The 22,959-nt window shown below is 55.3% G+C and overlaps 2 protein-coding genes across 2 annotated transcripts; both read right to left on the bottom strand.

The window, feature by feature from the left end:
- Positions 1-9,154: 9,154 nt before the first annotated feature.
- On the bottom strand, positions 9,155-11,678 carry LOC134553020 (P2Y purinoceptor 1-like). Its single transcript, XM_063402244.1, has one exon. It carries the CDS (start codon positions 11,447-11,449, stop codon positions 10,409-10,411), a length of 1,041 nt encoding a protein of 346 aa, XP_063258314.1. The 5' UTR covers positions 11,450-11,678; the 3' UTR covers positions 9,155-10,408.
- Positions 11,679-12,547: 869 nt separating this feature from the next.
- Positions 12,548-20,924, bottom strand: CCN5 (cellular communication network factor 5). Its single transcript, XM_063404608.1, has 5 exons — positions 20,746-20,924; positions 18,196-18,412; positions 17,344-17,595; positions 16,961-17,154; positions 12,548-16,434 (listed from the first exon to the last, which is right to left on the bottom strand). The coding sequence occupies exons 1-5, from the start codon at positions 20,803-20,805 to the stop codon at positions 16,411-16,413; spliced, it is 747 nt and encodes a 248-aa protein (XP_063260678.1). The 5' UTR covers positions 20,806-20,924; the 3' UTR covers positions 12,548-16,410.
- Between the last annotated feature and the right edge of the window lie 2,035 nt (positions 20,925-22,959).

Raw genomic sequence — 22,959 nt, 5'->3', positions numbered from 1 at the left:
CACTTCACCTGGTCTGGGAATATTTTCCACTGGTCAGAAATGACTTCCCACCTTGGAGACAGGAGGCAGAGCTGCTAAAGAGCTTCTGTTGGTTCCATTAAAGAGGAAAGAGATCTTATGATGATTGCATCTCTGGGTGTCTGTCACACATCTTCTAGGAGGGATTCTGGGGCCTCCAGTACAGGTCAAATTCTGGGGTCCCTGGGTGATATTTGGAGGGTTAAGCTGGTGCTGTAGCCTGTTATTGAAAGCCAGCTGCTCTGTGCAGATGCTGGGCCAACATGCCATTGCAGGTAGCAGCATGGAAAACCCTGGGAGATGTTCTCCTCTGGTGGGTGACAAGAGGCACAAGGTGCTTGCCCAGTTTGCTTTAGGAGCAGCATCAATCTCAGCTGATCATGAACTAAATCCTGCACAGCTTGTTTCCAAACCCTTGTTTGTGATGGCAGCCAGCAGTGCTCGGGCAGAGATGGCACAGCAAGGCTTTCCCAAGGTGCTGCCTACACAGGGAGGGGTCTGTGGGTGGCATTTCCCCCTCTGTGAGGCTGGGGACACTGGGGACAGGGGGAGCATCTCTGCTGCCACAGTATGAGCATTGCTCCCTTCTCCTAGCCCTGTCCTCTCTGGGGTTTGTGGTGGGCTGACCTTGGCTGGCTTCAAGGTCTTCTCCTGACCCCAGAAGAAATCTTTCCCTTGCAGTGTTTTGGGACACGGGTCTTCCCTCAGCATGGCCTTTCCTTGCTGCACTGGGAATTATAGAGATTGGGATGTCACTGACTTCTCATTCTGGGGCTTGCTTTGACCTCTTGCAGGTCAGAGGCCCCTGTAGAATAAATGCTGCTCAGCAGGAAAAAAGATAGCAGGATCCATCTCCTAATGAGAAACCCCCAGGTAACAAGCCAGGACTGTGTTTGGAGTGGGACTGGAGGCTTCAAAATTCAGGCTGGATTCAGCCTGCTCCGTTTCTCACTGCTCACACACTGCTTTTTCCTGCCTGCAGTGATCACAGAGCCTGGGTGACACCAAACTGTGTCAGATGGCTGCTGTGGAGGGCCATCCTGTCCTGTTCCTCCTGAGGCACAGGAAAGCTTCACACTTCCCTGCTGGGAAACCATAAGTTCAACCTTTGTGTTTCTCCAGACTTCGCTCTGCTTGAGGAAGGTCAAGCTGGAGCCGTGGGTTCAGGGCAGGCAAGATAATGTACTTTATCATTGATTTTCAGTGAGAAGTTGCATTATGAGATTAAATGTCTCATTTTTATTGCATGGGGAGGCAAAGAAAAAGCAGGGGCTCTGAAAATAAAATGTTAAGTCCACGTGCTGTGTTTGTGTGGGGAGGTGCTTGAGACTGGAAGCGATTGTGCCCTTTTTCCCAATCCTTTGGAGGTGAACTTTGAGAAGCTGCTTCCTCTGAGGCTGGTAAACAAAGTCAAACCTCATCTGTGTTTAAACCACTGCCTAATTAATGTGTCTAATTGGCCCACATCTACTAATTCCAGGCTGGCAGGGAGTTTATTAAAAAGCTTTTCTAGTTCTAATGGATTGAAATAAGCAAAGCTACTTAGCAGTCTCAGATGGAAAGCACTAAACAGGGACCAGTTGTGTGGGTCTGCTTGAGTCAATCCCAAGTCCCACCAGGTGTCAGCCCCTTCCCTGGTTTCAGCTGCAAGGTGCTCCAGCTCTCTGAGGGCTTGGGGACCATCCTGACATACTCTGCCTCTTTTGGTTATTTTTAAACTCCAAATTGATGTTTTTGTTTGCTTTAGTAAAAGCATCAGCTATTCTAGCTTCAGTGCCATTAATACTTAGATTATAGATACCTGGCAAAGCAACAGGGTATCAGTTAATTTCTAAAACTTATTAGGTATCAGGGTATGAACAACAACCAGCTGCAGCTGCCCAGATGATGTCCTTAAACCACAGCAGACTGCAGGCACTGCTGGGCTGCCCCCAGCCAGGCAGCACCGTGGGCTGGGCATAGGAGCAATCCCTCCTCTCTGCATGAAGGGCCATGGCAATGCCTTCCTCTGCAGGCACAGCATCTCTGGCTGGAGGCACTGTTTGCCTCTGTCCCATGACTCCACAAATCATCCTGTAAAACATCCTCCTGCATGCTGGAGCTGCCTCGGATCTGTCTTTTGGCCATGCTCAGAGTTACTGCAGGCTCAGGAACCTCACAGCTTTCCCTCTGAGCATTCCTGCTGCCTCCCTCCTGGGCTCTTTGTAGCTCAGATGGCCGCAGGCACTTTGCTCTGCATTGTGATGTGGAAGATCAGCAAGGGAACTAATGAAGCATTGGCTCTAAACTGGTTGTAAATGCAGATTTTCTCCTCATGGTCCCCCATGGATGTGATTTCCAGGTTTCCAACCCCAGAGCAGGCTGGACACAGTTCCATGTGTGACTGTCTTCAACCACCTTACCCAGCACCAGCCCTGCTAAACCTCACCATGCCACCTCCCAATACCCCAGAACTCATTGGGAAGCCTTTCCCACCTACCCTTCCCACCCAAAGAGGGTTTTATGAGGGGACACACAGCCCCATCCTCCCACCTCACTGCCCCCAGCAGCCTGACCTGCCAGTGGCTGTACACAAAGCAGACCTGGGCTGGAAATGCTGACAGTACTCTTGACAATTTATGGTCACAAACTCTATTTTCAGCCTAATAAGTTTTTTTATATGCTTGGAAAGATGTCAGTTGAACATCAGCCAGGCACAAAGTACCTGCCATAAAGTGCCTGGACCACAACCAAACGGGAAAGGTGCTGCTCTGCTTTAGCAAGTTCTTGATCTCGGATGCTTTAGTCGGTTCATTTATTTTGTTTGAGGATCTTGGCTTTAATTATAAAATAATAAGATAAAATCATAATGCCTCTACTTAAAAATTTGCAGAAATATTTGCTGAGAGCCCGTTAAATCAAAGCTGTCAGCCAGTTTGGATTGGGTCTTGGGGCTGGGAGGCTCTGTGGTGCTGCTGCCTGTGCCAGAGCGGAGCCGTTATTTCCAGGAGTCCCTGGATCCCAGTGATGAAGGAGAGAGGCTTTGGGAGGGTGTGTGGGGAAGGGTCCTGCTTCTGGGCGAGGTGAATCTAGAGAAGAGCTGCCACCAGCACGGACTGAACGCAGGAACGCGGCCACAGGGAGAGCAGGGCCCGGTCCCGGGCGTGCCCCGGCTCCCACCACGGGCAGCAGCATCACGGTGCTGTAAATGAGCCCCCTGCATCAGAGCCGGCGGGGCTGCCAGCAGGGTCAGGGGTGCCGGGGGACAAAGGCTCTGGGAAGGAATCACAAATATGTGAGGCTCTTCTGGAGGGTTTGCCCCTGTCCTACGAGGCAGCCCACGCCACGGTAGCACTGCAGGGATTGGAAAGGTGCTGAGGGGCTGCAGGGATCCCGTGGGACAGCCCAGGGGAGGGATGGGCTGTGCCAGGCTGGGTGCCGGGTACCGATGGTGGGAGGTAACCGGGTCCCTGCGGCACCGCCCGTCCCAAAGCGCCCCCACCGCGGGCTGCGGGGCAGGGAGCGGCCCCGGAGCCCGCCTGGATGGAGGCGGAGGTGGAGGTGGAGGTGAAGGTGGAGGTGAAGGTGGAGGCGGAGGTGGAGGTGGAGGTGGAGGTGGAGGTGGAGGTGAAGGTAGAGGTAGAGGTGGAGGCGGAGGTGGAGGTGGAGGTGGAGGTGGAGGTGGAGGCGGAGGTGGAGGTGGAGGTGGAGGCGGAGGTGGAGGTGAAGGTGGAGGTGAAGGTGGAGGCGGAGGTGGAGGCGGAGGTGGAGGCGGAGGTGGTCCCGTCCCGGGGATCCGAGCCCGCTCCGGCCGGGGCCGTGCGGCAGGCGCGGTGCGGGGCCGGGGGCGCGGAGCTCCGCAGTCCCGGCTGCGGACCCCGCAGCTCCGCTGCCCGGACAGACAGTGTACAGCAAATGGCTCCTTTCGATGCTAAAAATAACCCGCGAGGAAACAAATCGGCCCCAGGACTTCAACTGGAGGAAAGTGCATTTATTAGTAGAATTCAAGATGTCCTTTCCTGTTTTTCTCTGAAGAACCAGTGCTGAGAGGTTGATTGAGCTTCCCAGCCAGGCACCGACTTATTTCAATGCAGGGTTTGACTCCTCCAGGATTCATTTTTCTTCCCCTGCTAACGATGCTCCATGGCTGGTCCCACACTCCACTGGCCAGAACGGCTCTGGGTTTGGGGCCACAAGCGATTTCCCAGCCAAGGGAGCTGTAAATGCCCTGTGAAAGTTCCTGCTGCCCATGCCTGAGAGCACAGCAGGTTCCCAGTGGGGAACAAACAGAACAAAATGAAATATCTGTTTTCTCTTGCACTGTAAGCATCGTGTTAGGGACTTATTTCTTCCTCCACCTTAAAACTGCAGATTTTACTAAGTCTTGTTTATATACAAAGAGTTCCCAGTTGTTTCTGCTCAGGCTTTTCTCTGAAGGATTAACTGGGGAGAGAAGATATATTCTCTCTGAATTGCAATTGCAAAAACGTCTCTGGGTTCTCTCGGCCCAGCTGCTTGTCACCCTGCTCCAGCCCTGGCCCCCTCTTTCCAGCCATGCTCAGGGGCTGTGTGGTGTCCCTGGGGCACAGCAAGTGGTGGCACAGGAATCACAGCTGTTCCAGGCACTGGGATGCCAGATCTGCATCATGAATCACTCAGAGGGAATTAAATTAACAACTGGCTTTTTTGGAGGCAGGCAAACCACCTGGGGTAAATGGGAAAATAAACCAGAAGCTTCTCTGTGACCTGAAACATTTAACTGACTTCTGGGTCCTTTGTTTAGGTGTCTCCTGAGGTGGGAGCTGAGGTGCTGAGCAGCGACAGGAGGTGATGTTCTGGATATCCCTTGGGCATTTCCACACAGGACCAGGCACAGACTCAGGGCATGGCCATTTGGGGGGTTCTGGTTTGAGAACCATGTGTGAACAGCCCCTTCATGGAGCCAGTGAGAACCTCTCCCAGGCTGGGACTGCCAAGTGTGACTGCAAGTCCAGCTCTCATCCCTGTGCAATGCCTTCGGGAGAGGATGTGTCCTGTACTCCCAGGCTGAGTCTCTGCTTTGTCCGTGAGCCACCCTCTGCTTCTGCATGCCCTACTGCAAAGAAAAATAACATTTCAGCTCGTGAAGCCCCTCTCCCTCACTGTGCCCCTTGTGCTGCTGGTGTCTGCCCTGGGGCACCCTGCCAGGGCTTTTCCCACATCCCAGCTCAGTGCAGTGGGATCTCAGTCAAAGGGATGGACCTGTTGTTTCAGCTTGCACACAGAAAGATTCTTTCCTCCAACAGCCTTGACGAAACTGCATCTCATGATGGGTAGTGCAGTGCTGGGGTCTTGGATAGCCCTGGGCTCACGGATGAGCTGCACCCCAAGTGAACTGCATCCCCATCTCCTCTGGGTTCACAGCATGGCACTGTGTGGCCAGCACCTCACACTTTCAAAGGGGGATTTTTGCCTCCAAAGCAAGTAGCACTTCATTCAGTAAGAATGCCTGGCTCTTGGCATCCCCACCAGTGAACACAGCTCTGAGATCTCCTCTGTGCCTGCAGCTTCCCATTGCCATGGGACTGTCTCCCCCCTGCCTGGACTGGAGACATGGAGGTTCTGCAGGGCGGGCTGTGCTGGGAAAAGCAGCCTGGGGGCTGTGGTGGGTGGTTCTCCCCACCTTTGCTGAGCACAGAGGTGCACCTCTGCACCTCCTCATGTCAGCAAAGGCAGCCAGGACAGAGTTAATCTGTCTCCTGTCCTCGGATGTCCTGAGCACAGCATGGAAGCAGCCTCTCCCAGGAGGAGCTGTGGTACCTTTGGGAAGCCTGGGAGCTCTCTGATGCTCCTTAGGGTAAACTTTTTGCCCATAAGCCCAAACAAGCAGAAGAATTTCACGCTGGCTGGGCAGTGCATTGGCACGAAGGGCTCTTCAGGGAGCCAGATTGGATCTGAGTGTCTCCTGCTCATGACAGAGCGGAGGTGTTGGGCGAAATTCAAATGATAGCTTCCTCTCAGGATGCTGAGGAGGCAGCACAGGTCGTGGTGCACTGAGCATCTCCCGGGGGTTTCTCCCTGCCCCGCTCCTGTGCTGGCGCCTGCCTCGAGCAGCCATCCGGGGCAACGAGCGCCTGCTGCGGGGGGAATATTTAAAGGAATGGCATAAAAAAATGGCACAACTCTTTCAAAGCTGGGCTCGGCGAGTCCTCCAGGACACTCTGTGCCCGCAGGGTGCAGCCGCAGCCGCTCTGTCGCGCACATACAAATGCGTGCGGGGCGGGAGCGGCGGCGGGGCCGGGGCTGGGCCCGCTCAGCATCTCCTATTTATAACTGCACGCACTGCAGGGGCACCACGGCCTGATGGCTTCACACAGGCACGCTAAGTGTTGTTCTATTTCTGTGATTTGCTCTCTTCTGCACAAGCTGTTGGTCCCTCGGATGCCAAAGCACTCCACGTAGTATAGACAGAGACTCAGCTTTTTTTCCTTTTATTAAAATATTCACCAACAGCACCCCAGTGGCAGATATATTTACCATTTTTCCCAGTTCACCTGGATAATTGCATCTTCTATTCCTCACCAGTCTGATCGATAACCTTGGTAAATAAGACAACCTGTCAGGTCTGTTGTCACTGCAGCCAAAGGCACTTTAGCAATGAAATTGTTTTGCTGAAGAAATAAATACCTCTCACAGAATCTGAGGATGCTGTGACCTTTCACTAGTGACCTGAGTGACTCATCCCATTTTGTGTGCACACTGCAGCCTCCCACCATGCTGTAAAAGATGCTCCACAAAGTCCTGGGTGCCTGGGGTAATGGGAAGCCAAGCCCTGCGGGAGCCTCCTGCTCTGGCTGCTTCTCCTGCAGCTTCACACGTGGTTTTCACACCTCACCTGGGCCTGAGGCTCTTATGGCCACGGCCTGTTTGTCCAACAGGGAGCTGTGCACCAGCTCAGTCCCACGGTGCTGCCCCCAGCCCCTGTGTGCAGCAGCTCCTGCTCTCCCGGGCTGTGGAAGGCTCTCACACCAAGGCACGAGCCCCCTCCTCAGCACAGAGCAGCCAACCCACACTTATTTAGCAATCAGGGCTCCACTGGACACACCAACACCCCTAAACTGAGTCAGAGCCAGATTTTTGCTAATATGTGCAAAATGAAATAAAGAATTAATCAGAGTTGAGTTCTATGCATTTAGATGTTGCTGAGAGCAATATTTTCTTCTTCTGGAGTGTTTTGCATGCTGAAAAAACACAGTTCTGCATTTTGAAGGAAGAAAGTGGTTGTACATCTGTGCATCTGTATGTGTGCCTGTTATTTCTGCCTGACTGGCTTCCCTGGGCTGTCAGCTCCAAAGTTCTCTGTAACATAACAAACCTTGACTGTGTTTGCAACATATCCTCAGCCAAGAGCAGTTTATTTAATGAAGCAAGAAATGCTGCCAGATTTCCAGGCTTGATCCTGATCATATTACTGTCAGGAGGAGAATTCCCACCATGTTTGATTTATTGGTAGGGTCTAATCTTGGTAAAGGAGTTAAAAATCTGCTTTCAGCTTGATTTTGCAGACAAGACCATTGCTCCATGCTGCTGTGCCAGAGAAGCTGTGGGAAAAGCAGAGAGTGCAGGTGGGATTCCTCTCACTTGCTTTTAGACATCTTCCAAGTCTGGCAGCAGCCAAGGGAGGGGAAGAGGAACATTCAGCTCATCATAAGCCAGGAGCCCAAAAGGGGTGATGATTCAGGAGGTGACCATGGCACAGCTTCTCCAGGGGCACTGGCCCCTTCCTGCCAGCAGCAAGTGCTTGTGTGTGGCCCTGCCAGTGTCTGGCAGAGTGCTGGGAGAAGGGAAAGGAGGATTATGACAGCTGCCCACCTTCCCTGCCTATTTACCCTCTTCCAAAAGTTATTCCCACGCCACAGGTGGGGCCTGGGACAGACTGGGTGCTGCCCATGCCCTGGTTGCTCCAGGGACAATCTGGTTCCAGGGGATAAAGAGCCCTGGGAGGTTTTTAGGGGGCAGCAGTTCCCACAGGTTTTGAGCAGGATCCCTGCAGTGACCACACACCTCTGTGTCCCACAGGGAGCAGCAGCTGCTCTCTGGGAGGGAAGGAACCTCCCCGGCAGAGGGCAGGAAGGAGAGATGGAGGGAAGGCTGGAGGAAGCAGGGTGGTTTTGTTGCCCCATCACCAGCTGTGAACCCCTCATGTGCCAGGGGTTGAACCTTAATTACACACACACCTAATAAAGGGGAAGAGCTCACTCCCTCCAGTTCACATGGGAAGCAGCACTGTCTGAGAATCAAGGGGACTGTGAAGTTATAGATCAATAAAGAACTAAAAATTCCACCCCAAATATCTCAGACATGACAGATCCTTACTGGTTTTGCTGCTTTGACAGATAGAGAACAGAGAAAAACGTGCAGATTTATGCCTGCAACTGTCTCTGGGGCTCAGAGATGCTTCGTAAGACACAGATCTTTAAATCATTATTAAAAGTGAAGGGAGGGGCACTGGAGAGGACAAGGGCACAAGGATGCAGGGGTGAGGCAGACTTTGCTGGCACATCCCATGCAGTTCTCCCTCCCCAGCATGCAGTGATGCTTTGCTTCAATCAATCCTGCCCAAAGTGGGGGCAGTGACAGGGTGTCACAGCTCCCAGGGGCTGTGGGAGCCAAGGCTGGTTCTGTGGGGAGCTGTAGCATCTTTGACAGGACCCATGTGTGAAGATGGAAAAGCTGGACAGCTTTCAGAGACGTGGGTGTTTTTTGAGGAAAGGAGAAGAGTTCAGAGCTCTGGAGAAGCCCAGATCTGGAGCATGTGTGCAAGGAGTAGGGACCAGGTCTGATCCTAATGCCTCAATCTTCCTACTACAGAGAGAGATCTCATTGGTGAATTTATGCTTTATCTTTGGTTTTCCTCTGGATGAGGTGGGAGCTGGAGACTTCAGGCTCTGCTGGCCCCCCGACTGGAGCTGAGCAGACCCCTCAGTGTCACAGATCACTCTCCACCAGCTGCCTGCAGTCTCCCAGCAGCTCCCTGCCTGCAGAGCACTGCGAAGATCAGCACCACGCCCTGAGCAGGCAGGCCCCTGCTCCAACCTGCAGGCCAGCTGGCTCCCAGGTCCCCATAAAGCTTTAAAAGAAGCCAGACGACTCTCAGCTGAAAGCATGGGGTGTTTATTTGCACTGTAGACACATTAACTACACCGAAAGCCAGCCGTGCTCCCTCTGCTGCCCAGCCAAGGTGGGTCTGTGTGAGGAACAGCTGACAGAGATAAACGTCAGGAAAAGAGCACAACATCCGTCTGTGGGCCAGTGATTTCCCAGAAAGGGCTGATTTTAACTCACAGTCCACTTCCTACAGCTGGGCTCCATAAGCTGCTGTTGCTACAAATCACATTATTGAATCGAAACGTTCGAGCTGTTTGTAGTGGATAACATCAAAATCAAAACCCAAAATACTGCTTGGGAGCCTCTGCTCACCCCAAAGCAGAGATCTGTCACCCCTGGTGATGACAGACAGCTGCCCTTGCTCACATCCCAACGCTCTTCACACCAGTGCTGCTTCTCTTTTTATTTGCATATCTCATTTTTACAAGTCATAGCTAATGCCCTTGCAAGGCTGGATGCAAGATGCAAGCACCCACCTGAAGATCTGCAAACTCTCCTGGCATTTTCCTGCTGAAAGCAGTTCAGGCTGCTGCAGTCATTCACCTTCCAAAACAACCCACCAACCAATAGCCTCCAAAAACTTCAAAATGCCCGTTTGTTAGTTCTGCTATGTGCTCTTCCAAAAGAGAGGGAGTAATGCCAAAAATGTCTTTTTCTTCTGCAAAGGAGGTGGGCAGTAGAGGATCCCACAGATCCTGAAACAGCTCAGTCTCCCAGGAACTGGCACAGCTTAGTAATGTACTTAAAACCTGATTTTTTAATGAATATTTCCATTTCCAAAGCTCTTCTCCTGCTGCAAAAATTTGCCCTCTCTGCTGTTCTGCAATGCAGGACCTCACCTTAGGTGAAAGAGGGAATCCTGTCTCAAACCCTTGTACAGTAGAGTAGAGGGGATGCAGTGGAGGGACAAGGTGTCATTGCCTCCCATCCCTCAGCCACAGAGGGGTTGGGAAGCAAAGGGATGTCCACCAGCTCACACTGCTGCATGAGAGCCTGGAGGGAAACGCTCTGGACTGGAGCAGACGTGATAATCTCTTTCCATCTCCAGGCATGCTGTAGGCAAAATGGTTGGGTTGAGCAGCTTTTCTTTTGAAATCTGGCCCTGGTTTCCTCTCTGATGCTGACAGTCCTGTCTGTCCCTTGTGTGCACGGAGCCCGTGACGCTGCTGTCACCATCTCTGCAAAGCAGGTGTCAAGGTGGGGGCTGCCCCCAGGGAGGGGCCAAGCACAAGCTGATGTGGCAGAAATGGGGGTGCCAGGTACCTCAGAGCTCATTAGCAGCCTCCCCCTCACTAAGACTGATGTTCCTCTTCTTCTCAGCTGCCTGGCAAGAGGTTTTGCGCCTGAAGGGTGGCCTCAGACACTGCCTGGCGCTTTGGCGGATGGTCCTCACCCGTGACCTCCAGTCTTTGCTGGTAATCACATAGAGCAGGGGGTTGAGGGCACTGTTGAGGCTGGCCAGGCCCCGAGTCACCTGGTAGGAAACATAGACATCCTTTGAAGCCTGTGTGCAGGACCCTTGCGGCTGCCAGCGAAAAAACAAGTTGAGGTTTCTGAAGATGTGGTAGGGGAGGAAGCAGATGGAAAAGAGAACCATCACAAGAATCACCAGCCCGATGCTTCTCCTCCTGAGGCTGAGGTCCATGCTGTCATTCCTGCAGAGCACGAACACCACGTGGCAGTAGCACCCGACGATGATGAGGAATGGGATGACAAACCCAGTCACGGTGACAGCGAAGGTGTAGGGCAAGTAAACGCCCAGGCTCTCGTGCCCCGTCGTGTCGTGGCAGCTCGTCCCTGTGCCATTCGTCTTGCTGAAGGCAAGATCAGGAGCAATCTGTGCCAGGACCCACACCCAGACTGCCACGCTGAGCCACGCCGAGGAGGCAGCGCCCTGGCACCTGCCCCGTGCCTTCAGCGGGTGCACGATGCCCAGGTAGCGGTGGATGCTGATGCAGGTGAGGAAGCCGATGCTGGCGTAGAGGTTGAGGTGGAAGAGGCTGCGGGTGAGGCGGCACCAGGCCTGCCCGAAGAGCCACACTCTGCCTCGGCGGTAGTAGCTGACGAGGAAGGGCAGTGTGCTGACATAGAGCAGGTCGGCCAGCCCCAGGTTGCCCACCAGCAGGCTGAGGGGCTGGCGGGGCCCCGTGCAGAGGTGCCACAGCCCCAGCCCGTTCCCCAGCAGCCCCAGGGGGATCACGGTCAGGTACACGGCGGGCAGGAAGCGCTGGGCGAAGGCGGAATCCACGGGGCAAGGAGCCCGAGTGGCATTGCCGGCCCACGTGGAGAGAGCCTCCGCAGCCATGGGCGCGGCGCTGCCCTGTCCCGCAGCTGGGGGCACCGCTCGGAGGCACCGGCGCCCGCGGAGCACCGGATCCCCAGGCACAGGGGCTCCTCTCACCTCTCCGCTCCTGCTGAGCCCGGCCTGGGTCCTTCAGGGTGCTGGACGTCCCCCGGGGCAGGGAGGATGTGCCGACAGCAGCCCCAGCGCCGCGGCTTCCGCCGCTCCCGCGGCGCCTCCCCCCGGCCCGCTCGGAGCCGAGCGCAGGGACACGCAGCCCCTCGGCCGGTTTGGGCGCTGGGAGTGCCTGCAGGGAGCAGGAGGCAGGGAGGTGGCAGAGGGATGTGAGGAGGGGAGCCAGAGCTTTCAGCCTGTTTCTGTTCTGTCCCACTCGCGGTCAGGAGAAACCCCCCAGTTTTCCAGACCGGGGGCTGGAAGCCTGCACCCCATGAGCCGCCCTCACTGCCATTCCTTTTTCCTGGCTCCAGCGCTCAGAAATGCCGGGAGCAAAGGTAAGGAGCAGACTGGCAGAGTTCCATGGGGCTCACGCTGCCATCCCCGGTGCCGCAGGCAGAGATGTCCCAGGCTGTCTGCCCCCAGCACAGGCAGAGTGAGCCCTGCTCAAGAGCTGCCCCTCCCTACAGGTGCTCCTGCTGCCTACTTCTGTCTCCCACCCCAAGCACAAAAACCCTTTCCCGTTCCTCCTTCGAGCGGTCCGGACCCGTGCAGGGAGGACGTGAGATGGGCTGTGCCCTTCCTCTGCTGCCACAGGGACCGTGAAGCAGAAGACACTCAGATCCTGCGAAACCGGGCAAGGGCTGGAACCAGCGGCCCCAGAGCAGACCCCGAGGAGGGGCAGCCCCGACTGCATCGCCGAGCAGCTGCTGCAGCATGAACGGGGCCAGAAACCACTCGGATCTACAGGCGCAGGAGTTAACAGGGAAGCAGCCAGCAGGGAGGAGGTTCACCCTGATAAACCCTGGGGTTATTGGGAAAACAGCTGGAGATGAAAGGCTGGGCTCTGGAAGGGCCACGGCCGCCTGCTTTCCGGGAACTGAACCCGGGCAGGACGCGGGAGGGGGCGGTGGGGAGAAGGAGGAGGGAGGGGAGTCCTGCCCAGCCAGCCCGGCTGAGCATCCATCCCTCCTCGGGAGCAGAACATCCCTGCTGGACCACGCCGGGCACGGCGCTCCGGGGAAGCCCAGGACGCAGGTGGGGCGGTGCTGAGCTGTGTGTTGGGAGTACCAGTGCGATTGTTGACTTCAGAAAGTGCTTGCTGGAGCAGTTGAGCGGTGGGAAACATTGTGTGTTTTTTCCTGACTGTATAGTAAAATCACTGCTGTGGGCGTGCCACCGAAAACGTGAACTATAGAAGCTGTTTCCGTGTGGTGAGGAAATGGCTTTTCTGCGGTCTCTAGAGGCTCGGGTGGGTCTGTGCTCCTGGAGTGACAGCAGCAGAGGGGCTCCACGGGGGTGCACCCCTCAGGGAAGGGATTCCACCCTGCTCCTGCCCCCTTCACCCCTGTGCACTTCAGCTGTCCTGCAGCCTGGCCTCGGGGTGGCACTTGCAGAGCAACTTTATGGAGGTGTGGAAGGGCAGCGAGAGGAGAGGAAGAGAGTGGGAACAGTTCCCTTTGTCCCAGAGCATCGACCTTTGGGGAAGCTGAGGCAGAGACAGCAGCTGGCTAGGAGGACTTCTGTGATCATGGGAAGGTCCATGAGCTGCTCTCACCAATGAAGGCAGAGCTTTCCCTGGCCCGAGAATGAAAGCTCAGAGCCATGGGAAGAGAGGAGCAGGGCAGGGCATGGGGAGCACTGCCCATGAATGGCTGGAGCCCCATGCCCTCCACATCCCCTGTTCCCTGGAGCCGCTGGAGGCACAATCATGGAGCTTTTCTCTTATGCCTGCTTTCTGTGTGCTTTAGGTGTTCACTTGACCCATGGTTTCCCTCACAGTACAGGTGCTCCTGCCAGCTCTGCCCAAGCATCCTGCATGAGGACAGTCCCCTCTGCTCCTGGCTCTGGCAGGCAACAGCAGTGCTGATGTCAGGATGAGAACACAGGGCCAAGACAGCTCCTGCAAACACAGAACCTGAAGCATGTGTTTCCAGGAAAAATAAAAAACCACATTTGATCTAGTTGATTTTTTTTTTGTTAAATTGAGCACTGCATTCGTGTGCTCAGTTTCTGAAAATGTTTCGCTTTAACAAGGGGCTCATCCAGCCCTCTCTCACCCAACTCTGTGCATTTAAAAATCATCAGTCATGAGAATGGCTTGGAAAAGAAATTCTGATGCATGTTGTTTACTCATCCAGTAAGACAGTTTTCCTTCAGCTGCTGCGTGTGCTTGCACAGAAATGAGCTGAGAAATCTGCTGCTCCTCACTGGCTCAGGAGTGTGGTTGGCAGATCCCAGGCTGTGTGCAGATGTGGCCTTGTGCCTTGAGGACAGGAGTGAATTTTCTTTTGGTTTGGGGATTTTTAAGTTCACACGTTACCTGTGGATGGGGTGGAATATTTGTCTGTTGCCCCACACGAGCAGGCAGAGCCAGGACCCTGCGTCAGAGCCTCAAATAACCACGTTTCCAGGGTAGCAGGGCTTTAGAGGGAAATATTGTGAGACTGGCAATCAAATTGCAAGAGTTGATTTCCCTGTATTCATAGGGAAAAATAACTCTGATTTATTTGGAATCATTAATTCATTATTTAGATGCTTAGTGAATCAGGGAGACATTCTGCAGGGGAAAAAAAGAGATAATTATAGCAGAGGTGTGTTGAGTCATTTTGTCAAGATGAGAATTGCAGGTTTCTGCCTCAAAAGTGACCTCCTGATTTTTGCCATCACCCAGAGGTGGCTGGGCAGGATCTGGGAGTGTGTGACAGCCCTGGCAGCTCACCCAGCCTTGGTGGCTGAGTCCCAACATGCTTGAACAAGAACTGGCTTAAAACCAGGATTTTCAGTACCCACAACGTGTTTTATTCATGTCGGTCGAGGAACATGGTAGTTTTGAAGTCTACATGAGCTTTAGGTCACCACTTGCTTGGCACGGCCACCAGAGAACTAAAAAAGTCAACCAAAGCTGTTTGTTCTGTGATTTGCTGCCTGCTGGATGTTCACCATGTGCCTGTATCAAACAGAATTAATGATTTGTATTCAGGCTTAGCACCAGATGATTGCAGTAAATAATTCTCTTTGTAGGCAATGTTTTACTGCAAGAGCAGTGAGGTTTCTCTTTTCCTTTCTCTCTCTTTTTTTTTTTTTTTTTTTAGCCCCAAGAGGTGATTGAACCACGTCCTTGACTTTCATTTTATTTTCAGTTTCTTGCAGGGCCTGAGGGAGTGGGTGAGTTTTCGTTGCTCTGCTGCCTTTTCTGCTGCTGCTGGGGAGAGGAGCTGCCCCTGCCATTCAGCCTTTTGCCCCTTTACCCCCAGATCTGCCCTGGTTTACGCTGCCCTTCTCAGGAGCACACTCAGCTGGTGATGGTGGCTGCACCATGCTGGGGAAATCCCAGCCCAGGGCAACTGGAGGAAGTGTGGGCCTGGCAGCAGGAGGGATGAGCTATAGGGGAGTTTGGGGGTTGATTTTTGGGAGGCTGAGAAGAGGCTGTGCCTGTGGCTGCAGATGCAGCAGCAGTGCAGCCCGTGCCATGCCCTGCCCTGCAGAGCTTATGGCTGGGTAAGAGTGAAGGGTTTAACCCAGACTATAATAAACTGCAATAATATGTTCAGTGCTTTGATTCACGTTCTTTTTTTTCTTTTTCCTTCTCTTACTCTAAGCAGCCTGAATTGAGGCGCCTCCAAGCTGTCCCACCCTGTGCCAGGACTTTCCTGCACCCACCGAGCCAGCAGGGCTGGGGTCACCCTGCACAGACAAGCACCACATTTAGATGAGCACATCTTTATTTTTAGTTCTGGAAATACGCATTAAAAAGTCCATTTCTCACCTGGACACGTCACCCAAATCGCTGCCCTTCCCGCGGTGGAACGCGCGTTCCCTCTGCACGTTTGTGCGAGGCCATTAGAGGGCATTTGGGTTTCACTTTCCATCGCCCAGAATTACTTTTTACTGGGAAGAAAGCACAGCCAGAGCAGCAGAGCAGCTCTCCTGCGCCGGCTCCTGCGCGGCTGGAGCAGCTCCAACCTATCGGGGGACGGCCCCGGCTCATCTTTGCATTTGTTTTCCCCTTTTCCCGCTTTTCCCTGGCCCGGCTGGCGGGGAATGTGCCTGGACGGCGGGCGGTCTGTCTGGTGCTCCGCTGGCTGAGCTCCCCGCTCGCCCAAGCCCTGCCAAACCACCAGCGCTCCGGAGAGGAGGAGGCCAGGCGGAGCTCGTGTTTATTCTGGAGGGATGAGGGGAAGGTGAACGAGAGCTGCCATCGGGAGGACCCTGCCCATGGCCGGGAAGGGGCTGCTGGGTGGCAGGGTGGACACCATGGGCTGGCTGAGCTCCTGCAGGGCCGAGCAGCTCAGCCTGGTGTGGCAGTGACCTGTGGGGTGCAGTTTGATGAGCTGCTCCCTCCCTGCGGGGCCAGGGCATGAGGGTTCCCTCTAGGGATTTTGGCTTCCAGGAGCTGGAGATGGTCTCTCTTGAAGTCCCTGCAAAGCAGAGCTGCATGACGTGGCAGAGAAGCAGCATCACCTGTTCAGAAGCCCCACTGATCCAGAAAAGGGCCAGTTCCTGGTTTCTTGGGTGGGTTTATGCTTGGAGCAGGATTTCCCCATTTCCCATTTCATTCAGCCTAAGGAACTTGGAATGCTGCCCAGTAACCCTGCCTGGGGCAGCGAGGTGTACAGAGGAGGCAGGTGATGGGTGACACGGGGACCTTATTCTCTGTTTCCAGCCTCCTTTGCAGCCCAAATCCATCATTTTTTCTGTTTCCCCAAGGGAAACATCCTCCATCTTCACCGTAACCACCGTGCCATGGGTTTGTGCCAGACTCTTTGGGATGAGGCGTTGGCTCCAGGGTGAATCCACGGTGGGCACAGCTACAAACGAGCTCCTCTTCCCCTCTGGAAATGCAGACTGGAGATCAGTGGGGAGCTGGAGAGGGGTGGTGGTGTGTCCCCCTCAGCTGAGGAGCAGGGGCAGGTGGCAGTGGCAGTGCAGGGGGAAAGAAGTGGGCAGAAAATGCCACCTGCATGCCAGAAAGGCAGATTAGCACTGTGTCCACACCGGGGTTGTGTCACGCAAATAGAGGGGTGGCAAAACCACCTCCCAGGTGTGCCCAGGGAGCCAGGCAGGAGCTGCAAATCCATCTCTGGCCATAGGGAGGGATGGCCGAGCTCACCTGTGTGGGACCCACAGTGCTCCTGGATTCAGACACCCAGAGACCCCAAAATTCTGGTCTGCACCTGCCATGGGCTGTTTCCCAAGCAAGGTTTCAGGAGATGGTTCATGTGTCCCTGAGACACTGCCAGCTCACAGCTGAGGAGGGCTGTTGGGGGGCCCACAGGTAAGCGGGGGTCCCGTGGCTTGTGTTGGCCCTTCCCTTTGTCAGTCAAACGTGCCCAGCAGCTCCCCCCAGCCCTCACTCACCGCTGGGAAGGCTGCGGGCAGCGCCGGGCAGGGTGTGAGCAGGCAGAGCCGCCGCTGGGTCTCCAGGCGGCAGAAGCGGTTCTGGTTGGACACGCGGGTGGCAAAGCCCAGCCCGCAGGTGGCCGAGCAGGCGCTCCACGCCGTGCCCCACTCCTGGCACGGGTATGGCAGCAGTGGGGACGCTGCCCCGGCGGCTGCAAGAAAGGACAGGGCGGGGGAAAGGCTAGTTGGAGGCGGGTGCTGTGCGATTGCCCTGTGATGCTGCAGGCATAGCCCAGAAACACGTGAGGTGTCTCCTGCTGATGTTTCACAGCCCGGGGTGAAGGGGCCACCCCCAGAGACTCGCGTGGGCATCCCCTCCCTGGAGCTGTCCCGCATTTTACCTGCCGGGGCATCCCGGAGGAGGTGCTGGTCCTGGGCTTCACAGATCCACTCCGGGCAGCACTTCCCCGGGATCTCCACTCGCCGGGGGTGGGGGCAGTCCGGGGTGGGCAGCCGCACATCCTCCTGGCACAGCGGGACGCAGTTGAAGCCCCCGTCCGAGCAGCGGCACTGGATTTTGCAGCTGGGCTGGAAAACCTCCCCATCCCTATAGACCCGGCCGTTCACCTCGCAGCCCTCCTCATCGTCTTCAACTGCAAGTGACAGAGGGGAGCCCGTCAGGGACAGGGTGACAGAGAGATGGGATGGCAGGGGGCAGTGCTGGGGGTAACTGTGGGGCTGAACAAAGGGATTGAAGTGACTGAGTGGTGTGCAGGGCAGACATGAGTGTGCAGCAGCATGTTCATCACTCAACCTCCTCCCCTCCCCAGCCTTCTCTCCTCATCTCTCTGTTTTTTCAAAGCAACAGCCCATAAGCTGTGAGAACTCCCCTGCCCTTTGGCTCTGACTCTGCCTCCACGCTTTCCAGGCTAGGAAAAGTTTCTCTGAAATTTCTCTGCAGGACCCCCAGGCTCCAGCCTTGGCTGGGGGCTGAAGTATCCCTGAGATCCCCCTTGTCCATTCTCACTGAAACCACCCTGAATTCTCAGTCAGAAAGCAGCACAAGAGCTGTCAGGAGATGGGGCACAGCCCCACGGCCAAGCTGCATGCATCACCCTCAGGAAAGCTGCTTTCCTAGCCTTAACCACTCCCCTGGTGCTGCTGCGGGGTGCCTGCAGCTGTGTGAGGTCCTGACTGGGGCTGGGCTGGAGTGAGGGGGTATCCCCGGGGAAGACGGGCACCCCTGTGCTCACAGTTGCAGGTGCCTCCTGCCCCTGCAGGTGCTGAGCTGTAGTCGCAGACGAGGCCCTGGCTCTGGTCACAGACGTGCAGGAAGTCGCAGGGCTCTCCCAGGCGCCGGGCACAGATCTTGCAGCAGCCACACCCATCCAGGACCAGGGGGGACCCGCGGGGGCAGCGGGGTGGCACCCAGGGGCAGTAGCACGGTCTCCGGCACAGCTGGGCACAAACCTGTGGAGGCAAAGCTGAATCCATACAGGTGTTTTTTGGCTAACAGCTGCTTTGTCACTGGGACAGCCAGGTAACTTTGTCTCAGTCAGGGGGGCAGATTTTTGGTGGATGGAGGCTCTGCAAATGCATGGGAATATCTCAAAGCATCCTGGAAAGCTACTGTCCCCTTTGAAGGGCTCCTATGGAAAATCACAGAGAATCAAGGATGCTCAGAGGCTCAGCACTCTGCAAGGTGGGGACTTCAATGTGCCACTGCTCTGAACATACAGGAGGAGGATGGAGCTACAAGGTGAACACCCCAGGCAGTAATGGCTATTTAATGAGGTCAGCATCCCCAAGCAGCCCAGTGGGAGAGAAGAAGGGAGGGAGGGAGGGAAAGCAGCCCACCCCCATGCCTCTTCCTAAGGCAGCAGGCTGTGCTCAGCTGGAGAGGTGGCTTTGAGGGACTAAATTCACATGGTGAGTGCACAGCACTTCACTCCTAACAGTCTTAAGAGCTCTCATTCATGCCAAGAAACAGGACATTGCATCACCAGCGGGGACCTGAAGCCAGGCAGACCTCACTGCATTCCTCACTGGCCCAGCTGCATCCTCTGCTTGTCCCTGGCTGCAGCATCCTCACCCGGCCTGGCCCACTGGGCGAGGAGCCTGGAGATAGGCACGTTCTCAGGGACTGGGAGCTGTTTTCCCTCGTGGCTAGACTAAGTAAGCACTTTGGCAGGGCTGTGCACTGCAGTCCTTTGCCTGCTCAGCCAATTGTCTGCCAGGGAGGTGCCCACAGCAGCTCACCTGGGCAGGGGGATGTTTATACCCTTGCCTCATCCTGCTTGCACACCTACCCTGGCACCAACAGCTTTTTTAGGCAGCTCTTGACTCCCATCATGTCAGGTGTGACAGAGCTATAGCATACAAAGCCTGAAGGCACGAGAGCTGGCTCTGCAGATTGGAAGTGAATCCCTTGCCAGCACTGGCCTGGCAGTGCACGTGAGCCCCTGGCAGCCCTGCTGCTCAGCACCATGCACATGCTGCTGGATGCAGGGCCAGCACGTGCAGCACAGCAAGCATGCAGCCAAAACATTCATCCCTGCCCTGCTCCAGGTCCTGGTGTGGCTGCTGGGTCTGCCAGGAGAGTGATGGGTTCAGCCAGACCATGGAGGGTTTAGACACCATTTTTCTTTCCGTTTCTCCCTGTGGCATCAGGTCTGACGTGATGAGTCAGACAGAGAGGGGAGCTACTGGTGCTCTATCTGTTTCCCATTTTCAGCAGTTCAGATGCTTTTCATGGGGCTGAAAAAATTCAGTGCCAGTAACTGGAGTTAAAATATATCCAGAATGGACTGGGTATTTTGGGTCCTGTTCTGGTTCTCTCAGTGAGCAGCATTATTAATGTGGCAGGGACTGAGGGACTGGCTGTGGTGGCCAGGTTTGGGCTGGCAGCACGATGGTCCGTGGTGATTCTCCAGGCACTCGTGAGCACCTGGGGCAAGAATCATTGCTCTGTTACAGCTTACCCAGGCAGCCAAGGGCATTTTTCATCTTTCAGGAGGTTGTTATAACAAATCGATGTTTTAGAAAGATTAGCCAAGCCATAAATTCATTTCCCCCTGCTCCTTGTAATTTACTTGTCTTTAGATGAAAATGGGCTCCTGTCAGAGGTCTGAACTTTCTGGGAAAAGAGTCAAACAGGCATGGCATTGCCACGACATCCCTGCTTGGGGATTCAAGTAGCAATTGAACTTGGAGCTGAGATGCCCCAAATTTTTCAACATTCCTGTTCTCTGCACAGGCAAATATTTTCACATGGAGTCCAAGAGAAAAAAAAAAAATAAAATCTCTACACCAGCCCAAATCCCTTTGGAGGCACTGGCTTGGTGTGAGCGTTCCGAGAAGTGGGGAGGGCTGAGCAGTGCCAGGGCCGGTGCTCGTGGCTTGGCCGCTGCCTCGGGAGCCTGGGCGGGGATGGAGGAGCCCGGGCGGGGATGGAGGAGCCCGGAGGAGCCGCTCCCGCCCAGCTGCTGCTCGCTGGCTCGCAGGGACCGAACGCAGCCCAGCGCGGAGAGCCGCAGGGACGGCGAGCGAACAGCGCATTGCTGGCATTCCTGTGTGCTCCAGGGACTCGCACAGCGGAGCCCGGGGCCCAGGAACGCTCAGACCCTGCTGCTTCATCTCAAACACCTCTCCCGAGCACAGCTCTGCCCCCTGCATCAACACAGCCCGACTGCCGGCCGGCGACAGCCACCGGGCTCGTGGTGACACCCGGACCCTGCTGCACCCCACTTTGGCAGAACCGGTGCTCCACGGCTAAAGCTGCCCCAGTGCCCCATCTCCCTTACCTTGGAGAAAACGCAGAGCAGGGAGAGGAAGAGGAGCTGCTTCTCCAGCTGCAGCCTCATGGTGCTCTGCCCTGTGCCACTTCAGCACATCACCCCCCAGGCACTTGGAGGCGGCTGTTCGCAGGTTTTTAAGCACAGAGTAGGTCCTGCTGGTGTTTATACTCTCCCTGCTCTGATGTCACTCACAGGCTCCAATATAAACAGGAGTAGGTTTGGAAAAGCCTCAAGATTTTCTTTTTTTTCCTTTCCTTTTTTTTTCCAGCCCACATTCCAGCTGCCATTTCCACTCTTCTCAAGGTGAGAATATGCTGTCCACGGAGACAAGGAGTGAAGGGAAGGGATGCTGTGCTGTCCGTGGGGAGCAGAGGAGACAGGCTGGGAACGAGGCTCGGGGGGTGACCCAGCTCCCTTCTCCTAGCCTGGGAGGGAAGCTTCATGCCCTATCCTACTGATCAGGTCTGCCCAGGCAGAGCTGGTATCTTCCTCCTGGGATTTGAAGGGATTGGCAGGACTGTCCCTGCTGCTGTGGGACAATGCCATGACCAGGCAGCACCAGGGCATCCACCCCTGGATTTAATGTGCACCCAGTGCATGGCAGGCTGTGGAAGAGGGGTGAGCCACACAGGGGAGCTGGAAATGGATTTGCTGTGGTGGTGCTGCCACATCATTCCCATCCTGAGAGGGACTGTGGCCACCTGGGGAGGCTGCAGGGGTGGGTGGTTGGATGCACATCATGTTGCATTGTCCTGGGTACTTAATGCAGAGAAGGCTGCAGTCTGACCCTGCTGTTTTCAAGCTTTGTAAATGTAAATTCAGCTTCTGAAGTATTATGATCATCCTAATCAATTGTGAGAAACCCAAGTTTGGGGAAGAAAAGCAGGTGCTCAGCAATTGCCTCCCAATGCTTTCTCAGTCTGCCCTGTGCAAGCTTTCCTCTTGTCCCCTGTGACTGAGGAGGGGAGGCTGGCTCTTAGGAAAGAAACTCAAGATCTACACTAGACAGAGCCAATTCTCCATATTCCCACTCCCCAGATCTTTTCATGAGATATGAGAGGACAATTTGTGAGCCCAGAGCTCAGGTCTGAGCATAAGGAATGCAGGGTGTCCTGCAGCTCTCCCTGGCTCCTCTCCTGCCCCCCCGCCCCTTGCCTGCAGGATGTGTTCTGGGGCCAGGACTCTGCCCCTGTGCTGGCCCAAGGGATGGATGCTGGTGGCTTGCACAGACTCTCTGCATCATTCAGGCATGATGAGAGCTGCTGCTAGATATCAGCTCTGTGTGGGCAAACACACAGGACGTGCTGGCTGCTGTAAGCAGAACACCAAAACCATGCAACAAAGAGTGATGCCCCGTCTCTCCCTCTGGCCTTTCCCCCCTCTGTTTTGCTTTTGTGAAACAGGTTCGCAGTCACCTGAGCAGCAATCCCGACCTCAGCTCCAGCTGGGCAGAGCCTGGGAGCCGGGGCACGGAGCAGGGCGGGCACAGCCCGGCGGGGAGGAGCGCAGACTGATCTCTCACATTACCACCCCAATCTCCGCCTTGGCTTTGCTTCATTAGCTGAACTCAGGCTGTTAACGAGCTCACGGCAGCTTGGGGGAATACCGGGACACTCTCCAAAGGCTGCTGTCACTTCTGCAAGCACCGGAGCCTCCGCTCTGCCTGCCGGAGCCCAGCTCCGTGCATCCCCCAGGCCATGCTGGGTCAGGGAGCTGCTCTGGCAGCCCCGCCTGTGCAGAGGAGGAGTGAGGATGGCACATTGCTTTGAGCTCACTGGCAGGGGTGGTTCAGGACCCACTGACAGGTGCTCACAGGCCGCAGGGTTTGATACCTAAGGCTGGAGACACCTCTCATGTTCCACCTTCTGCTCCACAGCCGGTGCCCTCCCACTGGCTACGGCTCAGCCAAACATCCTGGGAGTGGCTTGGGAGAGCCAAAGTGCCCACCCAGCCTGGCCTCGTGGGGACAGTTCAATTAATTATTCCAGGCGGGTGCTTATTAGGGACTCCTGATTAATGGCCGTGAGTTATTTCCCAGTTAGAAATCAGGTGCCAGTGCTGGAATCAGACATTAAAACCTCTCATTTCCTCTCACCTCCACAATGAATGGGCCTTGGAGCAGCCAACAGACCCATGTGTGAGGTCTCAGGGGGCAGCAGGGCAGGGTGAGGCTCAGGGCTGCCCAGAGGAGCCCACTGGACCTGTGTGTCACCTGATGTG

This window comes from Prinia subflava, chromosome 8, assembly GCF_021018805.1.
Source record: "Prinia subflava isolate CZ2003 ecotype Zambia chromosome 8, Cam_Psub_1.2, whole genome shotgun sequence".
Lineage (NCBI taxonomy): Eukaryota > Metazoa > Chordata > Aves > Passeriformes > Cisticolidae > Prinia > Prinia subflava.
Note: the sequence above shows the minus strand (reverse complement) of the source record. Positions and strands in the feature narration are given on the sequence as shown.

What these genes read in the sequence shown, in the direction of transcription:
- LOC134553020 (XM_063402244.1), bottom strand. Translation starts at nt 11,449, where the DNA reads ATGGCTGCGGAGGCTCTCTCCACGTGGGCCGGCAATGCCACTCGGGCT.
- CCN5 (XM_063404608.1), bottom strand. Translation starts at nt 20,805, where the DNA reads ATGAGGCTGCAGCTGGAGAAGCAGCTCCTCTTCCTCTCCCTGCTCTGC. An exon ending in GGCAGGAGGCACCTGCAACT is followed by an intron (nt 17,596 to 18,195) that starts GTGAGCACAGGG and finishes TGTCACTTGCAG; the next exon opens with TTGAAGACGATGAGGAGGGC. An exon ending in CCTCCGGGATGCCCCGGCAG is followed by an intron (nt 17,155 to 17,343) that starts GTAAAATGCGGG and finishes CCTTTCTTGCAG; the next exon opens with CCGCCGGGGCAGCGTCCCCA.